Below are 20,161 nucleotides of genomic sequence, written 5' to 3'. Positions count from 1 at the left end.
GTAACTTTTGGTTTACAATCTGTGTTAGATAAACCTACTCATTATCACCAATACCTTGCTGATCAGTCATTGATTTATGTATTATCAGACCTTGTGTTGTGTTAAAACTTGTGTGAACTCAGGCATCACTTCAAACAGTCAGTGGTAGATCGAAGCTTTGTGTGGATAAACGAATCAATTTTTGTGTTGATTTAGCAAGTTCGTTTGTAAAATTTACCGTCCTGATACGGAAGTTGAATATCTGTGTAAGAGATTGGTTTTTGAGGAGAATTGACTGGAAGGTGAGGTTTCCACATATTTGTGGTCCAGGTATTCGGTGTCCTACTGTATATGCCCAAAGATGTTTTCCCATGCATTAGTGCTTGATATTTAACGTGTGGTTTATTTGGTTTCAGAACAAGCTTACAGTACGGAATAAATTCATTAAAGAAATTAAACTATGATAGAAAAGAATTAGAACGGCGTAGAGAAGAAAGTGCAAATGAATTAAAAGGTAAGTATTTCATTTGTTCAGGACACTTATCAGCTATTGATGGATTAAGTCAAGATATGTAAAGATTGCAGTATGTGAGAAAAGGACATCTTTTCCATCAAGCACCTATTTAGGTGTCTCTTGCTTGTTGACTGTAGTTTGAGCTTGACATGTTTTGGGGGGGGGGGTTGTTGGTTTTTTTTAGATATATGTAAGTTTACTGGTTTTTATGATGCATTGTGAAAAAACTGTATTCCACAGGAGATATCGCTTGTGTCAAATCCGACGATATCTCCTAGGAGGTATCACTTTGACAGTAGATTTTTCACAGCTCCCTAACAGTGCTATGACAGTATGAACTTGATGACGTCACAATGCCATGACATTGTTGCACTGCAAATCTTATGCTATTAGTCTGTTCCGAGATGTACATGTTTCATTGAAAACTTTTGAAGAATGCTTTTGGATGATAAATAGAATCTCACCCACGTGTCTACTGATATCAATTATATCAACTCTCGTTTACAAAGGTATGAAATATGCTCGGCAAGCCTCAGATATTTGTTTCTTTATTAATTTGTGTTGTTATATTGGATATCAGTAGACATTTGCGTGAAATTCTCTATTTATTGTTTTAATCCCAAATATTTATAATTGTCTTGAATTATTGAACATGCGTTATGACCAGCTTTACTGACAAACTGCATTGTTCTGTTGCAGATGTGTTAGTGTGGTCGAATGAGCGGGTTATCAAATGGTCGATGTCTATAGGCCTGCGGGAATATTCAGCTACTCTGCTAGAATCTGGAGTCCATGGGTCACTTATAGCACTAGACGAGAGCTTCGATCATAACAGCATGGCTCTCGCATTACAAATACCCACACAAAACCAACAAGTAAGCATGTCACTTCGCATTATGTTGGGAACTAACATTTGATGTTTTATATGGTCATGTCAAGAATTACATTTTTCTTTCCCACATCCCTGTAAATTTTAAGACATTCAGTGGTATTGTTGTAAATGTGTGACAGTTTCTTTTTCGAATACCAATATGTTTTGTAAATTATTATGTTAAAATTATAAGATTCAGTGATTCATTTAAGTAAGAGCACTTCTATAACATTGGGTTTTTTTCTGTTTTCATTATGGAAAGTTTTCATGTTACTTGCATATTCATCTTGGTGAGTGAGTATAGTTTTTTGCTGCTTGCAACAATATTCCATCAAAATCATGGGGGGCCACCAGAAATGGGCTTCACACATTGTACGCATGTGGGGATTTGAACCCAGGTCTTCAGTGGTACGAGCAAATACTTTAGTTGTTAGGCTACTCAACTGCCCATATTTTTCTTAACTATTGTGGGTCAGGAAGTTATAAGTACACGTTCCATTTTGGTTACAGGCTAGGCAAGTTTTAGAGCGGGAATTCAACAACCTTCTGGCAATCGGCACTGATCGCCGCCTGGACGAGGTAGGTCAGTTATCTTTTTCTTATTTTTTGTCTGCGTCATCATCGTATCCAGCAACTGACCCTCACCTTGCTGCCCTGCCCGCCTGCTGACTTCAGCGTGACCTTTCAACTCTGTCTGTCGCCTTGTTTCTACCCGTCAGCAGCTTGTATGCTGACGGGCAGGGTCGAGTTCTGCCGCCCTGCCTGAGTGGTGCTCTCTTCCCAGGTGATGTTAGACTGGCAGCTGGTGGATTTTGAGGAAGTATTTTTAGGGTAGAAAGTAGGATATATTTCAATATAGAATGTAGTCTATCAAGATAGGAATATAGTATTTTGAATAATAAAATACTTTTTCTTTTCAAGATAAAATTATTTCAAATGTGGAAAGTATAATTTCTTTCAACATGGAATATTGTTTATGAGAGTAGGAAAATAGTACTCTTTCAGAAATTATTGGAAATAAATTTGTATTCTAATGCTTGGTACTTTTCTTTTCAAGATAAAATTATTTCAAATGTGGAAAGTATAATTTCTTTCAACATGGAATATTGTTTATGAGAGTAGGAAAATAGTACTCTTTCAGAAATTATTGGAAATAAATTTGTATTCTAATGCTTGGTACTTATGATATGGTGACCAATCAAACTGTTCCACATCTGCAGCAGTAGCGATGATAGACCTGTGTGATTATTCTAATGTAGGAATGTATATAGTACACACATCAACATGTTAACATGATCTTAGAATATAATACTTTCAGATAAAATTGCTGTCAAAACTTACTGTAAGAAAATTCAAAGTATATTATAAAAAGGTGACTAACGGGATCGGGTGGTCACTCTCACTGACTTGGTTGACACATCATATTATGTAGATTGATGCTCATGATGTAATCACTGGATTGTCTGGTTTAAACTTGATTATTTACAGACATCCACCATATAGCAGGAATATCATTAAACAAAAAAAACAAGGCAAATATATGAAATTCAAGTTTTTCACAAACATTTGTTCTCAAGAATGGGCAGGTAAAGATTTTATGTTAGTAATTGAGGAATACCTCACAACCCCAGCTGCCAGCATTTAGGTTTAGTTTGTGCCGTTTCCAGTAAGTAGTGACTTATTTCATTTCTGTTGAATAGAGAAAAATTAGCAAAGAGGGGATATATCATATGAGAAATATGGAAGTTCTAAACGTTTACTGCAAATGAAATAATGTTTAGAATAAGGCAAGGTGCATCTTTATGCCATCATCTTTAAGACCATGTGTGGGATTCTATCATTTCATTGTTTTCTTTCACTGACATATGAATCATTCAAATTTCATTCATCATTTTTAATTACCTCTATATCACTTGCCTGCTGTAGAATAGAGTGTATATATTGGGCAGATAGAACATCTGCAGCTTTAGTTTATCTACTCTTGTCTATAATCTGCATCTGAGAGCTTTTCTGTAATAATAATGACATTTCTCATATGTTGCTCTTTGTCACTAAACAATCATATAACCTATAACTAGTTGTGCTGCATGTAGTCCCTGAATGTATTATACCCACTACTCATGTTATTGCAAATAATTTCAGAGAGTAACACTAGATGAATTTTAATAAGTTCAATTTGATAAAATTTGGATAAATAATTTTTTTAAGTGACAACTCTATGATTGTTTTGAGCGTTGTCTGAGGTTTTATTTAGATATATTTGACAAAATTGTTTGTTAGTAACTTCAGAAATTGTCTTATTCTAAGAATCCATACACTTTAAAAATATTTGTTGAACCATTACCCCTGGAGTTGTCTCCCCTTATTTAGTTGTACATTTTCAACAGATTTGAGTCAGTGTGACATTTTTGTATAGTGATTTGTATGTATATATTAAATATATCCGAATGAAATGTTCATAATTTTCTCTCAAGTGACTTTAAGGACTTTATGCTAATGTTCTCTTCTCAATGTTCAAGCTACACAACATGTCTTTTTTAACCCTAACATGATGTACTTTGTGATAATGTTTGTCAGTGGTGATTAATTAACTATTCAGACATAACGAACCACGGTATGCAATATGCTGTGCATGTTTCTTCAGCCATGGCGCACAGTGGTAAACTCACTCCCCCCCACACAGGTAAATCTTAACAAGGTTACAGGTGTCAGTTGCATTTTGGTGAAGGTAATGCTCACTGCAATGTGTCATGGTGGATGACTGATGTGGGCAAAATGGTTTGATCTTTATAAAATATAATGTATTTAATTTTAAATCCAAATATGAATATATTTCTTATTTATTTATTTTGACATATTCTAAAATGTTTCATTTTTAGACCATTCTACACGATATTTTTCGAATTTGTTTCTGTTTTGTTTGGGTTTTTTTAAAATTTTTTTTTATATTATAACCATTTCAAGTTGAATTATACAACTATTGAATTTTAATGAAAAATGGTCTTTTTTATGATTATAATTCTGTCTTTTTATGATTTCTCACAATATTCACATAATGCAGTACACTCGATTTTTAGAAAAATTCTTGCATGGTCTTCAATTCAAGAATTCATTTATGGGAACTATTTGCAAATGCTATTGATTTCTGTCTGGGAGTTTTTTTTTCTTTGAATCATTTTGAAACTTGTCTATATTTGACTTCCCTGATTTATTCCATGCTATCAGGTGTGATAACATAGGTAACAGATGTGTAGACCAACTATCACATAATAGATAGAATACAGTTACTTGCACAACTCATTTTATATTAAATACTATTTCCATGCAACTAATTATCAAAAGAAAATGTTCACAGTTTTGTCATTTTTTAAAACATTTTTGTAATGCTAAATAACGTGTTTGGAATAATTAAATATTTGAAAAACCAAATTTGAAATTCATTCCAAGTTTTAGAATACCCTACTGCTATTGTGTCTATTCTGTGATATGTATGTAACACAAGGTTCACTGTGGTAGAATCACAGCTTCAATCACAAGCCTTTTAAACAGCACAGTATTTCACTCCAGATTTCTGCTGCAATGACTCTGAACATGCTGGAATTACTGAACCCTTCAACTGCACCCAGTGAGCTATTGACTTGGAAGTTACATTAAGGTGACTTCTTTTAAAGTAGAAATATGGCTCAGAAGTTGTCAGTAAGATTTCTGACAGTAAGTTTTTTGTTAAGATAACCAAGGATCTGTTTGTTTAAATATGGCATGCAGAATTGAGATTATTAAGCGAACCACTGATTTGTGGATAGTTTTTCTAGAAACTGTTTCCCTAAACACTGAAACAACTTTCTCTTCCAGCTCCATTTCACAGTTAGTAATATGAGCAATTGTAATTTGTTTTCATGGTAAAAATTACAAATCTGCAAAATTTGCAGCTTTTGAGGATTAATGTTGTTCAAGATATTGTATTGTTGAACTAAAGATTTTTCGCATTTTAAAATACGCATACATTGACACGGACTCTCAGTATTCGAAATTAATTTTCACAACAGTGTCACCCTTTTGGTGTATAAAGATTCATATAGCATTGACATCAATTCTCATGACCTAATTCTGGTTTTAGTAGTTACTAAATGACTTCCAAAAACAGGAACAGCAGTTGTTCCTTCTAACTTCAATTGCTTGTTGACGGGTGAGTTGGTTAATATTTAGCGTCACATCGGCAATATTGCAGCCATATTGTGATGAGAACAATTTAATTTATATCAATATTAAAATTAATAAATTGGGAATGTAAAATATGTGTTGGAACCTACTCTGAAACGTCATTCATTCTGACAGAGAAATTGTTTGTCCATATATTGTCATCCTCTCCTCAGGAACTGTTCCATCCTGGTAATTCACTTTTACAAATTGTTTCTTGAAATTATCTATGTGCAACATTTGGTGAAAATGTAAAGTTTCCGATTATCATAAATATTAGTATTGTAAAACTGTACCTGGACAGTTCATCTCAAAAGGGTTCAGTATTCTCAGCTGTGATTAATGTGTTTTTGCCAAACTGGGCATTTTGACGTGATAATGTGGGTAGTGCCGGACGCATGCTGTTGCTAACCCTGCCTGAATTGACCCCCTAGTTTGTTTCATGTTTGCAGTTTTATTAGCATGGTTACCATAGTGATGGTGCATGAGTTATCTACCTTGTTTCACTGATTTCATTTTCAGCTTTCATTGTTTGATTGTTATGATGTGATCATGTTTCATCTCAAATTTTAAAAGATGTGAGAATCATATTCCATTGTTCCGTGATGAAAATATATTAACCAAGAAAAATGCCTCACCCTGATCAGGTTGTGTTTGGCTGATAGTTTTCGTGCACCTCACCAGTATTGATCGGCATTCATGTCTTCTGCCTAGTGGTTAAAGCTTGTGATGCAGACAGGGGTTTGATTCCCCACATGGAGGCCCATTTCTGGTATCCCCTGCAGTGATGTTGCTAGAATATTTGCTAAGAGCGCAGTAAAACCAGACTCACTCATCTGAGGGTTAAGGACCTATGTGCTTAGTGTTTTCTATTGTGATCACAGTGTTTTTGGACTTCATGAAATAGAGAGAGTATTATGGATATTTATACCTAAGTGTAATTGTTTGAAAAAGCAATGACAATGTATCTTTTGACATAAAGTTGGATGTAACAAGTAGTTTAGAATAAAGTTTGCTTGTTTCTTAAAAGCGTTCACAAGAATGGCTTATTTTCTTAAAACACATCAATGCATGTTAAAACACCACGAGAGACTGGTTGAGAAGATGCACAAAATGCTACTACACTCAGTAATAACCATCTACTGTTTACTAACAGTTGCGAAGTCAGCATCATTGTTTTAGTGGGGAATAGATTTCCAAGGCATTCAGAGTTGTCTCCCTTGTGTCTGCCCAAAACCTGTAGTTGTGGGTTTATGTCCTGGTTAGGTCCAAATTTGTCAGAATGTTAATTCAGCGCTGTAACCTCGCTCAACCTGTGAAGATCCTGGTTAGAATTTATCTTCAGCAAGCCATGCTTGTCATAAGACGCAGCTAGGAGGATTGGGTGTCAGGTTGCTGACTTGGTTGACCCATCTCATCGTATCCCAATGAGCGATCTTTTTGTTGCGAGGGGCGATAACTCTCCTTTTATAATGATATAAGCGACGGTCCAACTTCTTGCTTCCAGTCTGGTTCCAGAGCCAATGTGCACTTCGACAACTTGCTACATGTAAAGACAGCACCCAGCTTACTCATTACTGTGTTTCCCCTTAACTGAAAAAAATATCATTTACAACGAAAAGCCATTAACTGACGCATGTTATGCTTTGATTTTTAGTTTAGAAAGGCATCCGTTGTTTAATTTCCAAATGCAGTACGAACTGACATGATAGAAGATAACATGGAAAACGCCATGAAAAGTCTGTATATTGTCATGGCATTTCCTACGACAGAACACAGAGCAAGTCTCAGGTGTCGTAGCGTTGGTGAAGTAATGAAAATTCTTTTTTATATGTTATCAGCCGTTATGTTGTTCCCAAAGGTAATTCTTTAACTATTGCCACATTAAAAACCTTACAAATACTTTCTATACAACCACCGATTCAATGTAAAAAAATCGGGGCTACACCTCCGGCGAACGAGCATCCCCTGGAAATTCTTTATAGAGAACTTATGATTATTACACATCCCTGACAATTGAAGAAATTCTGTATAGCATATAACAGTTACTTAGAAACATATATATTACGTTTTGAGCAGCAGTTCCTCACTCATCTAAATCCATTTTGTTTTTAAATTCTGACACTGCTGTTTATTTTTATGTTTACATATACAAGTGCCATACACCTATTATGGAAGCAATTAGTCGGTTGCATCAGATACACGTCCTCATAGCTTGAAATTAAATATTTCCCCCTTGAAAAATATGTCCACCAGTCAGTATTGTGAGTTATGTTATATATGTGAATTTATTGGTTCATTTCTTGCAAAAGTTAACCCCATTTATAGCTCTTAATATAAATAGTCATTTACAGATTTCTCTCAACAAACAAAATGTAATTCTGACCGCCTAGGCAGATGTGTATGATAGAAATATATTTCATATGTTTCTTGTTTTGGTAACACTAGGTTGACAAAATATTTCCCATGACAGACAATTTACTGAACTATCTAACTTTCTTATTTTCATTCGACAGTTCTTAAGGAAAATTTTAGGTTATGTCTGTTTGGTAGGGATTAACACAGAAAATGTGTTTATCATCAAATATGTGTTTTAGATGATAAAAAATCAATTTAACCCCACAATTATTATATGAAGTTATGTTTATGCATTTATATATACATATGGAAATTAATTAAGCAACACCAAATTCAAAGACACATAAAAACTTAACAAAGTTTAACGAAGTAATTTTGATGATTGATTATTCAATTTTGATGTATTGACATACAGCATGAGCTTTTCATGGGTTGATATGACGCGCGTGAAGCTTGCACAGCGCACGTGCATTGCTTTAACCTCAACTTTCGAAAAATGCACTTTTTCCCTGGGGTGTTTACAAGCGCAGGTTGTCGATTGCATTCGGTTTTTCATTCATTTCAATGTCATGGCACGTAGGAAATTATCAGAGGCCACTCGTTGGCAAATAATCGGCATGAGGAATGCTGGTATGTCTCTAAGACAAATCGGGACTCAAATCGGACGACATCATTCCATAATTTCAAAACTTTTGAAAAAATACCGGGCCACTAATGAAGTTAAAGACCTGCCTAGACCAGGAAGACCCAGGAAGACCACAGTCCGGGAGGACAGAGCTTTACTGAGACTTGTACGGCGCAGGTCCTTCGACTCGAGCTCTCGGTTGAGACAGGAGTGGCTTCCAGGGAGACCCATCTCGAACAGGACTGTTCGGAATCGTCTGAAAGTTGCAGGATACCGGGCAAGGAGGCCAATCAAGCGACCCAGACTGTCTCCAGCCCATAAGGCAGCCCGACTGGCCTGGTGTAATGACCGTTTGCACTGGAACATTGCCTCTTGGAGGAAGGTCCATTTCTCAGATGAGAGCCGGTTCTTGCTGCACATGGTGGACGGTCGTACTCGGGTCTGGAGGCAGAGGAACACAGCAATGGCTCCACGGAACATCCAGGAGACTGTGGCCTTTGGGGGAGGTTCCGTTATGGTATGGGGGTGCATTTCCATGAACTGCAAGTTGGATATCATTACCATCCGTGGCAACCTTAACGGTGTTCGTTACCAACAGGAGGTTCTTGACAGGGCTGTGGTACCTCATTTTGAGAACCATCCTCTGGCAACGAGACCCATATTTATGGACGACAATGCTAGACCTCACAGGGCGCATGCTGTAAATGATTTTTTGCGGCAATATGCAATTGACAGAATTCCATGGCCTGCCATGAGCCCTGACCTCAACCCCATTGAACATTTGTGGGACTTTATTGGCCGTCGTGTGAGGCAGAGAGACCCACCAGTCCATAATCTCAACGAATTGACGGCTGCCCTGCATGAGGAGTGGAACAGGATCCCCCAGAATCAGATCCGGAGACTCATCCAAGGAATGAGGAGGCGTCTGGAATCGGTGGTGCGTGCGCAGGGAGGACACACTAGATATTGATGAAAGTCGGTGTGCAGACTCTCAGATGACTGTTCTTTCTTTCCATGTGACATTTGTGTTAATACACCTGACAACAACGTCTGTGGATGAATAGTAAATTGTGTCCATTTTTTCATGAATTTAAGACAGTTTTAAGAATTTGGATTTCGTTGCAATAAAGCAAAGTCTTGATACTTTTTCCCTTTAAGTTGTTTGTCAGAGATCGTCTGTTGAATAAAAAAGTGTCAAACTATATCAACCCGGCATATTTTGATTGTCAGAACACTTCAAAGTTGCTCCAATAGAAAAAATTGGGGTGTTGCTTGATTAATTTCCATGTGTATATATTATTACAAATTTAACAGTACAATGTACAATGACTGAATAAAGACCAGATTGTGTAGACACTGCAGGAAAATGTAAACCATTTGATGCTGACAACACTTACCAGTACCATTTATTATATTACAGATTGAATTTTTTTATCAATATATGTATTGTTTAGTTGTGTAATAAAAATAGAATCTGGAAAGTGCCCTTGAATATCTACTTAACCTAATGGTAGTTTTGCTTCTTCTGTGTCTGAAATAGTATATTTAATAAATAAATATTTTAATATTATTTCCTTTATTAAAATTTAAGAAAAACAAAACATGTTTTTACCCTTAATTGATGATACTTAAAATGCAGTCTTTGTAGAAATTTGCAATATCTTTATGTATGATTTGCCTATACAGTGAATTTATATTTCATGCTTCACAAACCGTTACAGACATAAAAACGTAGATTTTAGTTATGCCCATGTTTATCGCATTTGAAAGTTGCCTACATGTAGGTGATGATTCACATAATTCGTCGGCTACTGTTATTTTATAATTACTTGACCATTGCTTCTCACTTTCCTCTGTACCTGCTAAATATCTGTGTTGTCCAAAATCCTAATCCCATCATGAACGACCCGATGAAATTTACATGAAAAGACTTTCAGTGTTTCACATTTCACGCACCGCATCAGCTCCCGACGTTGTAAATTCCATGAATGCAGCCATATCAGCCATAATACTAAAATGATTTGAGTACATATACACTGAAAATACTCTGCAATTTTAAATGTGTGATACTGAGACATCTAGTGTCAGGCTTTAAAAAACGATTGCAAAACGTCAACAAAATGACAAAACATGACCTGAAAATGATCAGCTTCCTTCGCCTTGCTTCGAACTGACATTTCGCGATTCATACTTGCAAAGTAAGCAGTCATGCCTATCCAAGGTGTGTCATAGAATCATGGAATAAATATTTTAGGACATAACACTTGATATATCATCATAAAAGGGAAAAGATATTCTGTCCATGCACCGGCATGAACGTTACCGATGAAGGTGAAGGCTGTACTTGTTAACTGTCTCTAAGTGTAATGGTAACACGTATGGCTCACATCGCGCATACAACATGCTCTGTCAGTTCAGGGTTGGACCGTCCGGATCAGCGCACCTAGTGGATTAGTGAAGGGAAGATAAATTCAAAAAGATTGCCCATGGCATAGATCAGTGTTCATGCTGTTGATCACTGGATTGTGTGGTCCATACTCGATTATTTACAGATTGACACCATATAGCTGGAATATTGCTGAATGCTGTGTTAAGCAACAACCAACCAACCAAATATAGCCATGCTCATGGGTGTCACATAGAGTTAACCTCCCTTGATATGGCTGGAATACAAGCTGTGTTGAACCCAAAGCACTCACTGATCAGGGTCACAATCACCAAAGCATTCATAATGCTACGCCATTTGTAAGCCTATAATAAACTATAGAGTTACAGGTCGTAAAGTTACAAACACTTTATGGATCCAGCCCCTGGTGTGTTGTACTTTCAACCACTGATTTAGGTTCTTAAAAATGATTCTCTAAAGAATCACAGTGGACGGATGGATATATAATCTATATCTATATGGCTGTATATAGTCCTTATCCTACCAGACAGTTAGGTCCTGTATCAAGCTGGATGGATATGTTCTGTATCATGGACATAGTCTGTATTCATCAAGGTGGATATGTAGACTGTCAAAATTGTGGCTATGTTCTGCATTTGATTATCAGTCCATAGATATATTCCACGAGGATTAGATGTGTTGTACATCAGTCAAGGATGGTATATTTTGTTCCAGATTGTGTTCAATAAGGCAGTATTTAATGTGTGTACATATTTAGTTAGACTCAACTGTCTTCACTAGAGTTTCTCACATAAAAATGACATGCTAATTTTGTTCTCTTAGCTTTCAGAAGTACTAAACTAAATCTTTCTTTTTGCTCAGCATATCTTTTTCTTTGACAAGGCATCTAAAATTTGATAAAATTTGATGTTTATTGGAACAGTCTTTTCATAAACCATTGCTGCTCTGTTTGGACTAATTTTGAAATTCAGTTTTAATATTTTGACAGGGTGAAGGTGGCAAGTTTCGCCGGGCACCATCATGGCGGAAAAAGTTCCGAACAAAAGACAGCAAGGGGCGTGAGAGCGGGGAAGAAGGGGAGACAACTGCAGAGACCTACGTTCAGCAGTCACCTCAGCACACAAGACGAGCACCAGACAACTCCGTGGCACGACGCTCCACAGAACATAGGAACTATTGATGATAGCCATGTATAGGGAAGATGTTATATCTTGGTGTATACTCCATTCTGACTGGACAGTTACCATTCTAATGGAACCTGATTGGTTGATTTGATTTACCATCAAATTGAATTAGTCAGTTTGACTTTTACTGGAGCTGTTTGATCAGGTGTACTGTAATGGACTCGGATTAGACTGTTTGAAATCTACTGGACACTGATTGATCAATTTGAATTATTCTGGACACTGATTGGTCAAGCCAGGGATCAACTATTAAAGCAGATGAATTACGAGTATGTGTGTAAAATTCATGCATCAGGACAAGCTATCCCACTGTTACATTGTTTATATCATGTGTCATCTGGTTTGAGATTATCTGTACTCATTGTTTATATCATGCCTCATCTGGTTTGAGGTTATCAGATAATCTTCATTCTCATTGGCTGGAAGCAGTTAGGGTCAGCTTTAACCTTTAACCTTTGACCTGTAGTTGTGTAAAAGTGGTAGTACTTGACATTGGTGTCATTCAACTATTTATTACATGTGATACCCTGTAGCATTATGAATATATGCAACCTTAGTTCACACCAGGAAACAGGAGACGTCACAATCCTACAACAATCAAATATCACCAGCCATATTGTATCCATTTACCAAGAGGTCGTGACTATATGCTTTCTTTTAATACTCACAACTTCTTAACAATAATAGAGGAAAGCATAAATAAGAAGTAAAATCATGTGTGTTTATTCACTTTTCATTTTTATTGTTTTATAACACAGCTTTAACTGTTTTCAAGTCAACAAAATCAACCCGGTTATAGAATCTGCAGATCAAGTTAGATAACTGATCAAGAGAGATAACTAAGTCTCATCCCAAGGTTGTGAAGGAAGAAAGGAAAACAACAAGTAGTCTTATTCTGTCTCACAGTGATTCACAAATTGTGAGACATCTTACATGATTTGGAGTAGCTTTTTCGAAAATGCTGATGTTTGAGATAATCCTGCTGCCAGTGCCTGTCTGAACATTTTATCATGAATTCATGATGATCAGGTGTAAGGTAAACATGTAGTGGTTTTGTTCATGTGTTGCACATAGCCAAGAGAGAGAGGGTCCTGATGGGTCAAAATACTTTTGTCAAATCACTCATGAAATGAAATCACCCTATCCTTAAAATTTACCTGAAAGGTAAAATGCTCCTATCTACAGAAATACCATTGTAGATGTTGAAAAATGACACTTGAAAATAGACTGGTACCTCTAGGTATTTTACATTGACTGACGGAGGGGCTGTGGGGTAGCTTAGTGTTTAAACTGTTCACTTGTCATGCTGTGAAGTGAGTGAAGCCCATTTCTGGTCTCCCACACATGATATTGCTGGAATATTGCTAAAAGGGACATAAGACTGAACTCCCTATTACTGACAGAAGAAAAGCAACATTTGTGTTCAATAAGAGACTGACTTTGGTGTATTCATTGATTTTGTGATTAGAATTGTTACTGCCAATTGATTCCAACTGCCAACTGACTGGAGTTCCAAACTGAGGTCCGACAGCATGGATGCAGTGGCCTATTGCCTACTGACTCCATGTTCAACTAACAGGGTTCAAACTAATTCCACAATTTTGCTAGCCTTGATAACAAAATAATGCCCTTTCATTGTGATAAAGGGCAAATGTCTTGTACTATCCCACAAGATATTTTTCTAGTCATGGGCTAGTATTCAGTGACACATTGTTCAAATGCCTACTGACTTTTTGCCCTACTGACACGATGCCCTACTGCCTACTGACTCATGCCCCACTGTCCACTTGCACCAATATTCTGTTGTATACTAACTAAATGCCCTACTGCCTACAAACACAATTTTCAACTGCTAATGACTCAATGCCTGCTGCCTACTGACAAAAATGTACTGCTGACTAGATGCCCTATGCCCTACTTACACACAGCATTTGAAATAATCGTAGGCCCAGCACCGGTTGTTATTGTATCGGGCAGACGGTTTCAAACATCTGCAGGCAGTTGTGGCCTTCAGTTCTCTCTTTCTCTTACAAGTTTCATACAGTTTTTGCTATATTTACGTTCGGAAACTCCACAATCCTTCATGTTACAATAACTTACAGGTTCATTTCCTGGTATTTCTTCGCTTTGCACATAGGAAATCCCAACATAAGTTTTTAAGAAATAAAACCTTCTCTCTGCGCCATAGGCTTCAGCATTTGATTTTGTAGAAATAGTCTGAAACTGTATATAAAGTGACATTTTATTTTATTGGTTTGACAAATGGTCCTGCAAATTCCATTCAGGGCCTGTAGATTTTAAAGCCTACATGCCCTGACAGGCAACTGGCAAATCAAAGAATTGTAAACACTGCTTACACCAATTTTCTTCTGTCTTCTGACTGAATGCCCATATTGCCTACTGAGTTTGTTATTGCCTACTGAAACAGATGTCTGCTGTGTACTGACTGAATGCCCTGCCGAGTCTGTTTTCTAGTGCCTACTGCCTAAAATCCATACTGCCTACTGATGGATTTTTACCACCCACAGACTTAATGCCTGCTGCCTACAGACTCTCTTTTTCTGCCTAATGACCTTCCGTATCAGGACCCTCATGGTGGTGATAAGATCACTGTCAGAAGAGAAGCAATAGGTTGACTTTTGTGTTTGTATTTGTAAATTCCCATTTGGCAGAGATGATGTCATGCAGAACTGCACTGTGAGAATTATACCATAATTTCAGATCACCTTACACCCATTGATGACTACTTTATCAGCAGATTCTCCCAAGCAATGATGGTTCAATGAAGAGCTAATAGTTAACAAAATCAAAACATGTTTTTGGACAATTCCGTCTGTGGTAAAGTTAGAAAATTCCTAAGATTGTAACAGTGGATGTTATTACAGACAATAATTAGAGAGAGCGTTATTAAGGAATAAAAGAGTGGCATGTTGACAAGTGTCAAATATTTGAATTGTAGAATAAGCATCTCTGCAACTTTCAAGTGAATGAAATTAACTGTTTCCAAGGAACTGACTATACTCTCCTTGTCTTGGTGAATGCAATTCTTCCTTAAGAACAGCAGGTGGAATATTTTAACGGAACAACATTTTTAGCTGGCCTCTATTTTAACTTTGTTGAACGAGCATTTTTATTTTCATTTCATTTCATATTTCAAGGAGTGATAATGACATGAGAAAGAGTTTTATTTATAAGGGGCTTATCTTAGTGATATGAATTCATTTACCTGAAAATACAAACTGGTAACATTTTTGTATTCCATCTTTATCACCATATTAACCTGGCTGGCAAATTAAATGAAAACTGAAAAAGAAATCATTTGCACCAAGTCTTTTACAGTATGAATGGCTGAAATGGTCCAGTCTTTGTCACTGGACCGGCTACAGTGACCCAATCATTGTAACCTCATGGGTTTACATTTGACTGAGAAGAAATAGTCATTATATGATTGTGAATCAGTCGTCATTTCTTGACTGGCTGAAATAATGCAGTCTTCATAATCGGATCGGTAGAACCAGTCCTGTTTTCTTCTCATGGCTGAAATGTTGATGGTCATCCAACTTCCAAACTGACCCTTAATATGTGCAATATTGTGTGAAAATCGGAGATTTGCTGTGTGCTCAGTATGTTGTGTGCTTGAACTATTGGAGACATGCTGCCAGTAAATAAGTTGTTCCTAATCAGGGCTCCTTTTCAGATTACATCAGCCCCTACCGTCATATTAAACAGTTAAATATGTTCATTGGCTTCTACAATTTAAATAATTCAGGGATAAGGATAAAATCAGTATTCTGTTGCTAGTCAGAAGTACACAGTTACTGTTAACATCATACAGTTAATATTTTGTTGATATTGAACACATACAAGAAGATATTAAGATAAGTTGCCACACCCCACACCCCACACCCCACACCCCACACCCCCAAAAGCATTATTTTTTATGTTTCTAACTGTTACTTCAGGTTAATTCCGAACTGGTCCAAACTTTTATTCATACCAAGGGTGGGTAACTCTAATGTCTTTTCAGTTTGCAAGCCTGTAAATAATTCAATGACATATAAATCTTAAAACCTACAGATTTTGCTAGGGACTTTTGTATCATGAACTGACTGTGATTTTGAGATATCAGGAAAAGCTCTAGAAGTACAGCGGAGAAACTTATTTCCTGTCACATATGTCTAATTACCTGCCCTTCTTCTTGCTCTTCACCTGGAGAGTCCAGATTAGTAGATCTGTCAACTCTAAATGTATTGCAAATATACTGACCGAAAGAAATAAGGGAACAGCAAGGAAGATCAGCATGTTGACAGGCACATCCAACATATCACTTCAACAGCAGAGATTGAAAGAAACATGCAAAACCACCATTTCATGTGACATTATGTTCACGTGAAGCTCATATTCTTAACAAAACCCTCTTCACAAATTGTTCCCGTATTTTTTTCCACGGTATATGTAATTGTATGTATGTACAGCAGACCTATATCTTGTAGAAATATAAAGTAGATTATTACACTACTCTTTATAACGCTCCATATGAACTCAACCACTGAGCATTGCGCTGGTCCATCGTTATAAGACGGACATGGGCTACATGATGAAATTAACATGTATGGAATAAATATATTATTGGAGACTATTTATAATATTGGATGTATAGAAGGCTGCATGTGTTATTGCTGCTCTGTCATGAGTCCTGTTACTTAAGCTTTGCGATAACACTGGGAGGAGAATGGAAATACATGTATGTGAATGGCACAAGTGTTTAAACTAAGCTGATCCTGTGTATAATCATCAAAAGCGGGGCATCGTTGTTACTGCCGCACCTCCATCTGTTCGTTTATTGTTTGTATTTTTTGTATTATTACAAATTAAGTTCATATTGGTGACACAAAGGACATATGTTGAACAGCATAAGAAACGCAATTTTCAAAAAAATGAAGTCTCATAAAGGTAAGCATTTATGTTTATGTGTTAGCATTTATGTTTATGTCTGCTGTTTAGAAACTTGACAAAAAGCCAGAGTTGCATTTCTTTTTCTGTTCAGTATAGTTGCTCCAATCTCACTTCTATCCTACAACCCCAGTCAAGTTATTTCTTGTTTCCCCTGAAAAAAATAATATATCCTGTTAAAGACATTCATGTACCTCTGCCAGGCTCAAGATATTAGTTCTATTTATTTGTATACATATACACTAGGGTTGTTTTTGCAATCAGAGTATGTTGCAGGTTGACATTGGCAGTTGTATTGTTTGTTTGTATGGCAGGGAACAGTCACAATACTTGTTAACTGATCTGTGGAGATGTTAGTTTCATGGATATTCAGACATTCGGAAGGGCGCTATTTTCATCATTAACAGCAAGGCCTGATTAAATAACTTATTTTTGTTTCTCATGAATTTTTAAATATGGAAAAGGGGAATTTCTTTTTTTCATACAGATATAAACTTCATGAAATAGCTATTCTCATCTGATCTGTTTTAGGGCAAAGTTGTTGTGAAATCAGAGCCTAGTGGTTAGAGCATTCACCTGTCATGCCAGAGAACTAAGTTCTTTTTCTCACATGGGTACGAAGTGTGAATCCCATTTCTGGTGTTCCTGTGGTGATATTACTGGAATATTGCTGAAAGCGGCGTAAACTTTTACTCGCTTGTCTTTGCAAAGGTTCACTTCTGGTACAAATTGGGTTTAAAATCTTGTTTACATTAACGTAAATGTACATTTAATGTGAAACATATTCATTGCAAAATTCAATGTATGGGAAGGAAGGTCATGATAAACAAGAATTCCATTTAGAAGCCTAAACTGTTGAGTTTTATGAGTGACAACATGATTAGAATCAAGAATTCAGTGGCTGGCACCACGTATGTATGCAAGATGATGCATGTTTACTAACCCATAGACCATCAGTGATAACAAAACCTTTCAATAAGCATAGATTGTTGTGTTTTAAACCAGCCATACTCTTGAAATGGAAACAACCAACTGGAATCTGAGTGGTTTCTTGTTGATAGGACCAGATCCAATGCCATTGCCTCATCCAACTCTCATTGGTTTTATACTTGTGTTCGGATTCAGTCTCCCTTTGTGTTATCTGTTACATGCTGTGCCCTTATCAGGTGGCTATGGGACATTGTAACACAGGACACTATGGGTAATGACTGATTGTGACATAGTGTAGCACTACAGTCAGTGATGGTCATGACATTGTATCATTACATAACAGCAGTAGTTGGAATGTGATTGAAATTCAAGGTAATATAACAGCCAGTGACTACAATGTTCTTGTAATGCAGTGTGACAAATCAGTGACTGTTACTCAGTGTAACATAATGTAACATGACAGTCATTGCCTGTAGAGTGATTGTGACAGTGTAACATGATGGTCACTGACTGTAGTGGGATTGTGACACAATGTAACATAACGGTCACTGACTGTAGTGGGATTGTGACTCAATGTAACATAACGGTCACTGACCAGTGTTATTGTAACACAATGTAACATAACGGTCACTGACTGTAGTGTTATTGTAACACAATGTAACTTTTTTATTGGGTAGTCATACTTCAGTTCATCTACACACTTGTGTCTCTAGTCAGCACATGCAGAGCTCTCAAAGGAGGAAGACATATGAAGAGGAACTTGTGACAAATTCTGCTGAGGTATTAAAGACAATACATATTAACCAGTCGGCTACACAGGAAACACTGGTACATATTTTGCCTACATAATCATTTCGTAAGTCATCAGTTCTTCCCAGATCTGTATCAGCTACTTTCTGATACCTATGCTGAATACGCCTTAATGTTTTGGGTGTAGTGACTATTTTTAAACAGCTTATTAAATGACAAACGGTTCCCAGTGATTTCTCAGACAAATTTTTAGATTATTTAGCACATATATTGATATATATAGTTGTTAAAGCATTCATTCATCACGCTGAACAGACAGATTTAATTCTTGACGCTGATGTACAGTGTGTGAAGCCCATTTCTGGTGTCCTTGGGCATGATATTGGTAGAATAGTGAAAAAAAAAACAGTGTAAAACCACACTCAGCATCAATATTTTGTCAGGGCATGGGGGCAGCCTCGTTGTTGAACTGTTAGTAACGCCAAAGACCCATTTTGATCTAGATACGATAAGTGTACCTCATTTCTGGTGTCCCCTGCTGTGATATTGCTGGAATATTGCTGAAAATGTTGTAAAACGATACTCACCCAATATTTTGTCAGTAAAGCCCTGACATAATTCAGGCACAATGTTAGCCCAATTTAGGCAAGGCTTTAATTTTCTCTAGCAAACAACATACAGCATTGATACACCACAAATCTGCAGTATGTGGTCATCAGTAATTAGTGAATGTAGAGAGTACATGCTGGGAAGTGCTGAAGATGCGTTCATTGAAATCATATAGAAATATTTTGATCATTTGTAGATTCTGCCCCCGTAGCTCAGTACCTCGTAGAGTGAAAGTCTCTGGGAAGGTTAAACAAACTGGTGCTAATTCAGACATTCCGTTGACTTTGTTAACTATGTTCTGTGTTATCCACAGATAGCATAGTACTTAACATTTAAAACCAATTCCATTACATTGACTTTTTTTCTTATATTTGAAGTACTTCTTTCAAACGTCACCGTTTACTACAGCTTTTTGTGTCTCAGTTCAGTTGGACTCCTGTCTTCATTCATTGTTTAGAGAGTAATTATCAAGACGAAACCTATAGGTTAGAATTAGAACCCTGTCCCACTGTCTAGGACAATCTGATGTAAGATTGGTCTTCATCTTCATCCTTCAGCATACCAGTAGATGCATAATTATTTGTACGGGTTTCAGATGTCTGAATCTTTTAATCTTGATATTGACAAGAATGAAAATGATAATCAGAAATGTCTTATTTCAAATGAGTTCAAGCATGGTAAGATGTTGGGGTTTTCTCCTCAAACACTCGTCTGAAAACGGAAAATTCCCTGGAGATAACAACGCTAAATTTATTAGTGTATAAAATCAACATATCATGAGGTT

The 20,161-nt window shown here is 36.7% G+C and overlaps 1 protein-coding gene across 3 annotated transcripts in view; it reads left to right on the top strand.

Moving 5' to 3' along the window:
* LOC137261467 (liprin-alpha-1-like) overlaps positions 1-15,379 on the top strand; it is a 129,376-nt gene extending 113,997 nt beyond the window's left edge. For all 3 annotated transcript variants that reach the window (XM_067799218.1, XM_067799216.1, XM_067799217.1), the window contains 4 exons: positions 396-493; positions 1,193-1,368; positions 1,875-1,943; positions 11,940-15,379. In XM_067799218.1, coding sequence (XP_067655319.1) covers positions 396-493; positions 1,193-1,368; positions 1,875-1,943; positions 11,940-12,131 — 535 coding nt within the window. In that variant the 3' untranslated portion in view covers positions 12,132-15,379. The remainder of the gene's footprint in view (positions 1-395; positions 494-1,192; positions 1,369-1,874; positions 1,944-11,939) is intronic.
* The last annotated feature ends 4,782 nt before the right edge of the window (positions 15,380-20,161 follow it).

Source organism: Haliotis asinina, chromosome 14, assembly GCF_037392515.1.
Source record: "Haliotis asinina isolate JCU_RB_2024 chromosome 14, JCU_Hal_asi_v2, whole genome shotgun sequence".
NCBI classification, from domain to species: domain Eukaryota; kingdom Metazoa; phylum Mollusca; class Gastropoda; order Lepetellida; family Haliotidae; genus Haliotis; species Haliotis asinina.
Note: the sequence above shows the minus strand (reverse complement) of the source record. Positions and strands in the feature narration are given on the sequence as shown.